Source organism: Lytechinus pictus, chromosome 3 (genome assembly GCF_037042905.1).
Source record: "Lytechinus pictus isolate F3 Inbred chromosome 3, Lp3.0, whole genome shotgun sequence".
Taxonomy (NCBI): domain Eukaryota; kingdom Metazoa; phylum Echinodermata; class Echinoidea; order Temnopleuroida; family Toxopneustidae; genus Lytechinus; species Lytechinus pictus.
The window spans coordinates 42,318,265-42,328,910 of record NC_087247.1 but is presented as its reverse complement, the minus strand read 5'-3'; the positions used below and the strand labels follow the sequence as shown (position 1 = coordinate 42,328,910).

Genomic DNA, 10,646 nt, shown 5'->3' with positions numbered 1-10,646 from the left:
CAGGTTACTTTCAAAATATTACTTTATAATCCTTATCATATTTCAGGATTAACCTTTACTTACAATTTTGTTTCATCGATTAAAGAAAAATCTATCGCTTACAATTTCTAAAAATAGATAGTAGACCTTGCTCTTTTATAATACAAGTTATTGAGTTTGCCATATCTATAGCTCATTGATTCCAAATATAGAAGGAAGAAACTGTAAAAATGTGTCTTATTACAAAAATCCCACTCCGAGAAGGATTTGCCGCAATGTCTTGGTGAAATTAAACTTAAAATCATAACATCTAATGATTACTAATGATGCTTCTTTAAAGATTAAGCAGGTCCTTCCTTGAGGAGATTGCCGAACCGCTCTCAGACGAATGTCTTTTAAGGAGCTTTCACAATTGCTCGTGCGATCGTTTGCGATCATTTGGTCACAATAAATGTTGCACAGAATCGCAACAGTTGTAAGCAGTCGAACCACCGATTGTGAAAGGGGTTTAAAACAACAGTATCGGTTAATCGGACAAGACATGGAGATTTCATGGTAATATGTTCTCACCACCAATTTGTTTATTATGTTCTGATTGCACTAACCCACTATCTAGTTCTCGGGAAAGTAGAGAGTACGGTGCCCAAGGTAAAAGTCACATAAATTAGCCTTGTCCATGTTTGATAGGATCCAAACAAACAAGAGGGGTCGAACGAGGCAGATAATGGGGCAACATACAAATAAAAAATAATTGAAATGTATTCGTTTGATTCAATGAATACTTTTCAATGAATAAAGAACCCTCGCAGGTGTCAATCTTAGCAGTTACATGGCGTTTGCCTTAAGAAGAAGGTTCTTCGAACAGGTCACTTAACTGAGATTATGCACCACCGTCATCACAGTCATTTATCACGAATAGTGCTATAGTTAGAGAGACAGTTTATACCATCTTCAATGAGGGTGTCCTTTGATATATGGCCTTAGAACCACTTTTTAACAAACACGCCAAATCTTCGCAGTAAACAGAGACATTTGCATGCTAGTATATATATTACACACAGGAATATGATAGAACAGGTTATACAACCAACAAACATTATAAAACACATGGATGACACAATGATGCAGATAAAGCATCGACAGTATTGATAATGTGTATTTGAGTTTTTTTTGTCAGACGTGTATCAATCAGATATGATTATTTACGTCTGGGATCGACCTTTAACGTCACCATCCGAAAGACGTGACCAGGGCTCGAACCTCTGCATCAATTTGTAACTTCCCCGCATAGCTTGGATTACAGGCGCACGCCACAACGCCCAGTTGAAATGAAAAATGATTTTCTATAATGCAGAACAGAGATGGTATTGACAAACTGTTAAGTGGTCGTTGGTACGCCTATACAATTTGTCTTCATTCTTTGGATGAGTTTGATGCTGGAATGAGTAGAATGTCTTTATTACAGGCTTGGGTTATCGTCTAACATGAAATTAAAACCACTGGACAATAAAGCTTACCAAGAATTAAGTGTTGGCCTGAATGCAGAGTTTAACGATGTGCAAATCAGTATTGTTAGTGCACCTAACACACTGATTGTCAGAACAAGGGTGCTGCTAATCTGGATTAGATAGACTTCTGTCTTTTCTCTGTACCGCTTTGATCGTTTAACGTGAAAAGCGTATGGAGCATAAAAGCAATTGATGGGGATGGTCAGGAGGTGAGCTTTTAAAGTATAATGGGCTAAAGATTAAATGAAGAAAAAATACACCCAAAGGCGATGTCGGAGTAAGGTACATATACTGCCCCAGGAAAGGGGTTGCCCTGCAGGGGCTTTCAACTAAATAAAGGAGCAAACATTTTCATTGTTATACAATTACTCCGTCTACATAATGTTTTAAACAACACTGTCATTGATTATAAAGGATGGCATCTTGCCAAGTTAACAATGTCACTGATCCACAGGTACGACGATGAATTGATAATGAAGAGAAAGGTTTAAGATTGCAAATGGATATAGAAGGCAATATTTTTTGGCTCGTGCTGCAGGGACATGTCTATGAAGACATGACGAGTTTTGAACAAAGATATTTTGGGATTTTTTTTCATGTAAAAACCTCACATATGTCAACTTAAAAAGTAGGATAAAGAAGGGATTTAAAAGCTAATCTAGATTATTTGGGTTTTTTCTTTCACTCATATTACTTCAAAGAAGAAAGTATAACAATCACGCTTTATGCGAATAAAAAGGAATTCTTTCTCTCTTAAGATTATGGATGGAGCGATCTGGATTTTTATGAAAGAAGAGATTGAATTTGTTTTGGAGATATCGTAGAGGAGTACATATCGCTAAACGACAATTTTTGGGGCATTACAAACTGCTAAAAAGGGAGAAAATTGACAATTCAATTACAAGCCGTCCCAGGGACTCGAGCGATAGAGGTAATGGGTATAAGTGCGCTAATGAGCTGACACGAATTATTGAGAACCCCTTTAACAAATCAGTATTTTCACTGTGGTATAGTGTCTCTTATTGGGACTCAACTTAAGATTCACATCATACAAAGGTCCACGCCACATGAAAAACATTCCCTGGCAGTTTTAAATATTTCCTTGAAAAAGCAGGGATACAAGCGTTTCATCTCGTATTCCTTTAAGACATGGGTGTTGCTATTCTTTTTTTTTTCTACTAGTTTTCAGATTTTACAGCGTTGCAGAAATCGACAGTTAAGTTTTCAAGTAATTAATGTTCGGATAACGAAAGACTATCGAAATATCTTTGAAAATTCATCTGCATGATATTTAAACTGTAATGTATGCTATTATGACGTAATTGATATAGACGAGTGGGGAATGGGTAAGAGAATGGTCCGTGCTGCCCACTTGAACACTTGTTGATTCCACCAGTCAACCAACCTGTTTACGTGACCAAACAATCGTCATGATAAGATGTTTTCCACCAAGACACTTTCTTACGGCACGATCTCGAGAAAGTGTTAAAAACACACGCCCGAGGACCAGCCAGCTTGGGGCGCAAATACCATGAATTTTATTTCATTCAATCCCCATGTCTATCAATTCAAAATCCTTTACCCCTCTCAGAGGGAACTACATTCCATACACCTAAGATGAATAAGAAAATCACAAGCACCTCTCTCAATTCAACATTTTGGCCCAGATAAGTTCAGAAAGTTAAGATAGAAAGATAGAGAGAGAGAGAGAGAGAGAGAGAGAGGGGGGGGTGTAAAGCCTTAAGACTGTTAATCACTATTTCGTGACTGTCCAATATAAGTGGCCTGGATTCACCCCTTAGTGAAGATTACCTGTATTCTTTCTTTCTTGATCCTTGAGTACAAAGCGTTCGATGGCCTCTGACTGGGGAGGCACCCGAACAATACCTATCTCTTACCCCCGCAAGCCTAGCCAACCGAACTGCCTTCTTTGTCCCTCCTCTCATAAAACCAAGTTGATTTGTCAACAGATACTCAGTTGACAAGACGATCTCAAGCGCTTTGATCCACCAGACATTGCCAGAGAGTTCATTAATACACCAACGGACTCATCTCCATCAACGAACCATAAAGCACTATATACCACCACAGTGAGAGTTAATATTTTGTTTCAGACGATTTCTCTACTCGGAGAATATTTATATTTGACATGACGATCTCTCCTTACATAAAAAGGTAAGTTACTTTTGAATAAATTTCCAGAAGCATTCATCCCGGATTTTGATCCTGGTGCGCACGTTCACAAAATTACTGTGCACTTTTCAAAGATTGTACTTTAAGATTTCCCTAGCTCGAAGAGAGAATAACCATACATACATTATTTCATTATGAAAAGTTTTCTTGCTTTTTTACATAAAAATAAAGATTGAGCATGTGCACATGGACATGAATTTGGGGCAAATATCCATGGATAACAATAGCTCTAGTTCTGTAGTTTCATCATTGAAGAGTATGGAAAGAAACTCAATCTGCAGCATCTGAACATGTAATAAGATGATTTGTATATACTCTCAATATCATACGTGAATATATTCTAGATAACTGTTTTACCATCTTATACATAAATTGTTGATTTTTATTTTACAGCCCACTGCGCTCTGTACAAAACATGCAGAAGGGTAAAGACAGATCAGTGACATTTGCCTCATCGATCAAAACACTTGACAACCAGAACAACATGGTCAGGAATGAGAAGACTTCAAATCGTTTCAGGCTAGTTCTTCTTGGTGAAGATGGTGTTGGAAAATCTGGTAAGTTCCAACTGTCATATTTTAAAAAATTGTAATATATGTATAATATATTGTCTTGGTCTAATATCCTCTCATACTGTGCGCATCTTTTTATGAAGGAGCACATGCATATAACTTCATCATTTTCAGCTTAAAAACTTTTATTAACGAACTAATTGCCAAACTGCATTGATTTGATTTCTCCGACTATTCCGAAAGAAATAAACCAATTGGACATTGCGAAAGAATATCATACTAAACGATATAGAATTGTTTAATAACTCTGTCTATATTCATTAAATATATATTTATGTCGTATTGTAATTTACTCATACACCTGTTCTGTAGATGAAATAGAGAATTTAATGTTAATTCTATATCTTATCGAAAATTCTTTTGTATTTTTTGAGGTAAGTGTTTTCCACTTTGATGAACACGACCCGAGATTGTAATCAGAATGATGTAAACAGTCGGTACTTTTCTTATTGTATATATCAGTTTGATATATCTGCCTCTAAAATCCCTTTATCAGATTGAATTGCGCCAAACTAACTTCAGTCAATATTATGGTCTGTGAATTTTTATTGTTAATCGGGTAGACCCAATGTTATTTTGTGAATTTTTGTGGGATAATGGATATTCAATATTGATATGTTCATAAGTTATATGTGACTTTAAAAGCATATAAAAAAATAACAATAATTATAAAGCTTTTTTTGCGTTTACATGTACATTTTCACTAAAGACGAGAAGAATCCAGAATCATGTTAGATTATAGATATATAAATGATTGATTAATAGAGTAATCGATATTTCCATGGCATGGGGCGACAAGTTTGACAAAATGTCATGGTAAAAGCAATTGAAGTTTTATGACCTTTTGCCTACTTTATATCGCTCTTAATAGGGTCAGGTGGTAGTGTCTGTATCATCTTAATTTGTCGACCTATTTACACGGCCAATGGTAAAGCGACTAATTACCGCGTGAGTCATTAATTTTCTAGTTTTAAAGCAAACAGCGCACACGTGTGTCTAAGACAAAACTAAAGTCTTAGTTGTTGGTGTTGGTCTTTAAATATGGACGAGGGGCCCTGGAAATATTACCATACTGCATAGTATTTCAGATAAAATTTTCATCAATACAATATTCTTGAAAAAAAAATCTCAATCAGATAATTCCGCCACGCACCGTCAGAGACAGTTGAATATTTGCCCTCTTATTGCACCATATTGATACTCTTGGTATAATAGTTATGATCTTTGAAGCCAGCATTCATTAAATAATGTCAGTACATACCAGAAGAGTTTCGTTTCATGGTTTGCAACTTTTTAGACATCGAAAGTCAGTCTTTAGTAGTTAACTTTAACTCCAAAGATAAACCCAATTTTCACGATCCGCAGCAAAGGGATATCTTCACCTCGTAACCCTTTGGTCGGTATCCATACATCCTCATTGACTGAGCGGCTCTCCCAATTCATGTTATTTATAGAAAAGTCAACATTTACCACTTGAGGTGCCAACCGTTGTCTTTCCTTAAAAGAAGATGAGACATTCTAAATCACCGATTAAGTCATCTAGACATATACCTAAAATGAAAGTTTGCATGAGCGGCTCTGTTTGAAGATTGTCACGGATTGCAGGCGGTGTTGACATTCATCGATCACAAACATATCAATTTTGACTTGAGGGTGACATGGTTTATCTCAGGAAGATCATTTAACTTGAATGAAGTGTCTTGAATTAAAACATGAAACACATGGAAAGGAAAGGGGAATAAAAGTACCTCCAAAGAAAATAAAAGTCTTACATGCAGTTTTAGTAGTTTTAAAGGTATGCATTATATACTCATGTTATTGATTATTTGATTTGAGTCTGAAGATGGATGAATTATGAGAGGAAAGTAAAGATACCGAGATCAAAACGATTTTACCCTCTTATTATACAGTTGGCCGTTATATACTTGCATGGTTACACACCTAAGCCACTAGATTTTACAACACCATCGCAATAATTGATAAATTAGTAATCACGATGAGCTACCCTTAAATTGCATTACTTTATAGGCCCTTTTAATGATAACTAAACCTGTATTTTATTTTGGGAGCTGCTATTATAGTAAATGAAATCCGTCTATTCAGTTGCTCATTTGGATTATCTAATTTTGTTGAAGGCATTCACAGATTTCTAAAAATAACACGATTTTCGAGTATGAAATCACTATTAAGCGAATGTTCAATTCTTAACCCTTATTCAGTATAGGCAGATAAAAAATATACTTAATTGCTATTATAGACCAGACTTAACGGCAAATAATGTCGGATAAATGGCTACTACAATAGGTATATCTCAAACTCAAATGAGTCCAGATGATAACATGAATAATAGCTGATGAAAGAATGTATATTTAATTTGCTCTCTGTCTACAGTTGTTTTTTATTAAGGTATAATGATAAGAGCTTTCCCATCAATTTATTAGGGAATCAGCTATGGAGAGAAGGAATGCTTTCAATAGAAATCCAACATTTCGCGCTAACTCTCTAAATCTTTAGTCCTTATCATTCTGCAATATAACCATTCAAATCCTGGAATGTTCTTATATTGCTCTTATTCAGATATCAAATACGGTTTACATTCCATCATACTTTTGTTAGGAGGTAATTAATTCGATGACCTCGCGTTTCGAATCTCTCTTATTATGATCGTGGCATTATTCCGTTTTCCCGCTTTTCATGAGAGATTTTGGCATACTTCTGCTGAAACTTATAATTTTATTTCCACAATGATCTTCTTGAGTCAATAAATTTTCGTGTTGTATTGTAATATTATTTCGTTTTTTTCTTTGTCTCTTTTTCTTTCCTACAGCAATTTCTGTTCGCTTTTTGTGTGGTCGATACCTGCATGAATACGATCCAACATTAGGTATGTTCTTTTTAAAGTATTTTTTGTTGATTGATTTCTTAATAGATTTATTTAATAAATTTTATGATTAATATTGATAGAGCAACGAGTACTGTATGGATGATGGATTCCAAGTAAAAACGAGAAATTATACTTTGATTGAAATATTGTTCATTGTTTTATTTTTCAATTCTCGACTGCATTTTGTTTAGACGTAAAGGTACTTGATTTGACCAAAGTCACTTTAATGAATCACTTTAACAAGCGAATATTTGTTTATTTCTTTTCAAACAGAAAGCTGCCATGAGAAAACTGAGATAATTGATGGAAGACAAACCAAGATAGAGCTATACGACACGGCAAATCAGGTGAGATTTCAAATAATATATTTCAAATGTCTTAAAGAAAATTAGGAATTATTGTAAAATGTAACCAAGTATGTTTTCAAATGTAAGCACATTTGATTTCCTCTCGAGCTCTTCCACAAAGCATTTGATTTGTTGAAATTCAACCTTTTATATATTTTTCATATCTATTTTTTTATCACTGTATTGCTATATTTAAAATAAAATATAAATTTCTGACGATTTGATCCTGCTTGAGTACAAAAAAAAATCCAGTCTTACACAGAAATTTGAAATCAATTTTATCTCTTTGTCTAATCACTGGCACTAATGAAACTGAACAATTTCAAAAATATACCTTGCGTTACTAAAACAGTGAAATATGCAAATCACATTTTTACTATTGAAATGCAGAATGCATGAATTTTAATGCAACTATTTCAAACAGGTGAATGTGATAAATACATAGCACATGATACAATAACATGGTTATATTGATAAAATTGCCTGTTGGTTAGTGGTCGTAATTTAGATTGAAACGGATTACAAGCTGGGAATAGCATATCGTTTTAACAATTTACAGCCAGTACTGATTCTAACTGCTGTATTTTGCTTTCTGTGTCTCTCCTGCAATACAGGCACCACTGATTGACTACCTAACAGATGCCGACGCCATCCTCTACGTCTACTCCATTACAGATCGAGCAAGTTTTGAAAAGGCTCAACAGCTACACTCACAACTCTTCCTCCGTGGTAAATCACACCTACCTGTCATGCTAGTTGGTAACAAGCGAGAGATGGAGCGAGGAAGGCGGGTCAGCTTCAAAGAAGGTTACATTCTGGCTAGGGACTCAGGGTGGACCTTCAGAGAGGTATCCGCAGCAACCGACAAGGGCAAGCTCAAGGAAAGTATCTTGGAGTTCATCCGTGACGTGCAGATCGAGATGAAGAAAGTGAAAGCAAGCAGGAAAGGACGATACTTTAGAAGAGCAGTCTCCGCTCTTTCTGGACACCACAGTAACAATAACTCCGCCACCACCAACTCCTCCAAAAACACATCGAAAGATGACACGTTATCACCACTTCCAGAATGGACTCTAAATTTACTGCACATGGGCGTCCTCAGTCCGAAAGTTTACCAAAGGAGAATGACATGTCCGAGCATTTAAAGGACTTGTGAACTTAATGTCAGATAACTGACAACTTCAAAAAGTGCCAGAAGGAACGTTGCAATATTAATGACTTGTCTCGAACGAACCCTCGACTCGACAGGTACAATGTGATGTGCTTGACGTGATTATGACAACCAGTCTTCACTTATATTGACTGAGAAGAATGGCTTTAATGTCAAGTTATGAATACTAATGACGGGTGCATGCACTTCATCGGCGTTTATTGCCATGGACGCTATAAGATGAAGAATGCTTGAAGAATGTAAATAATAGATCTTTAACGTGTGCAATGATTTTGCACTATAATGTGTATTTGTTTCTATGAAATAGTGATTTAATGTAAACGACATGATTTTGTTTCAAATCTATAAGCTAAGTTTTAACGAAAAAATAACCAGGAACCAATTTCAAAAGTTAACTTTTGAATAGTGAGCCCCGACAGTGTGTAACCTTATAAAATCTAATGTTTTTAGAGAAGTGTACGACAAATCTCCACCTTCAGAAAAGTATATAATCTTTCATTAACTTTTTATTGACAAGAAATGACAACCTTATTAAAAACATGATTAAAAGAGTATTTTGATGACCATGGGGGAGCATTTCATGTAAGGACTTGTCAGATTTTTATCCGACCAGTTTATCAGACAGTTGCCATGGTAGCAGTACTTCTCAGTCAATTATATCCACGGAACGTTATCATATTCGACAACTCTGGTATTCCCATTTTATATTAACAGATAATGTACGATTGACATATATGGATATGTAAAAGAGTTTCTGAAAGGACATTAGTAGTTGTATAATATCTGAATCAACCCCTGAAACTGTCTATAAAGATTACAGTTGAAGAAGCCTACGAACTCATGGATTTTAATGCCATTGAAACAATGATCAATTCCCGTATGCTCTTTCCTCCATTTCCAACATTTCGATGCAGATTGACGAATAAATTAAAGTTTTACTTTTTTTCCAGAAAAATGTAATATGTTTTACATAATAGAGTGTATTTTCCAAAGATTTAGAATCGTTCATAAACATGCCATTAAGTATAACTAAGTGTATTTAAAAAAAACTCGAATACGTATCACTGATATTTTTTCACGCGATGGTAAAATCATGCATATACCATAAGTCATCAAATCATATTAAGATTTATAATAAAAGAACAAAAAACAATTTTCACATACTTAATTGTACTCTTTAATGTTCTAGTGGTATTCATTATTTGTTAAATTCTTGAGTTCAAGATAAGTTCAAATCAGTTTAAAAAAAAGAATAGATAATATATTATTTATTCACTTGCTTGTAATTCATTTAAAATGCCGTCGTCTTCCCATTTTTATACTTCCATCGGTGGAAAGTAGAATTAAACATCTCCATTATTTTGATTCATTATACCACTGTTTGTTGATGTCTTTCTGTGTATTCCAAGGTTACTTTTCTGATCCAATTCCTTCAATCAAAAGCCAAATATCATTACTCACCCATTGGGACTAATAAACTGGTGTCGAAATGACAGAGTGCGTGTGAATAACGGCTGTTGACGTGCGTGTGTGTGAGTGTGTGTGTGTATTTCGGTGTGTGAGGGTGCTTGTGTGTGCAACGTGTGAGCGAGTGTGGTTTGTGTTGCTGTTGTCACAGAAGTGCGGTCTCTTCATCTGCCAAATATCCAAAATTATATTATGGACTGAAAAAATAGAATGAGATATTGACGTGATGATTTTAATTGATCCAGCGCATAATATCGATGAAAATACAATGCCGAATTTTCTACTATATTATAATTGTCAAATTTCTTTGAAAAGTTTAAAAACTCATTTTATTCCTTTTTTGAAAGAGGCAATTGAGAACTTAAATATGTATTTGTACATCTTCCCGGTCTCGTATTTATACTTTTTTTCTCGTTCTTTCTTTCTCTCCCCTTTTCTCTCAGAAACACCACCAGTTCTTTCACTCTTTTCTGCCTCCCTATCCATCACTTTCCATCCTTCCAGTCCCCCTCTCCTTTTCTTTCG

At 35.1% G+C, this 10,646-nt stretch overlaps 1 protein-coding gene across 2 annotated transcripts; it reads left to right on the top strand.

Annotated features, from left to right (window-relative positions):
- The first annotated feature begins 977 nt into the window (after positions 1-977).
- LOC129257204 (ras-like protein rasS) lies at positions 978-10,026 on the top strand. Of its 2 annotated transcripts, XM_064097098.1 has the most exons (6): positions 978-1,371; positions 3,328-3,662; positions 4,074-4,237; positions 7,080-7,136; positions 7,410-7,483; positions 8,098-10,026. In XM_064097098.1, exons 2-6 carry the CDS (start codon positions 3,637-3,639, stop codon positions 8,626-8,628), a joined length of 852 nt encoding a protein of 283 aa, XP_063953168.1. In that variant the 5' UTR covers positions 978-1,371; positions 3,328-3,636; the 3' UTR covers positions 8,629-10,026. The 2 variants fall into 2 exon arrangements, with proteins under 2 accessions (XP_063953168.1, XP_054751456.2); XM_054895481.2 differs by lacking the exon at positions 978-1,371 and having other exon boundaries at positions 3,153-3,662.
- Positions 10,027-10,646: the final 620 nt, after the last annotated feature.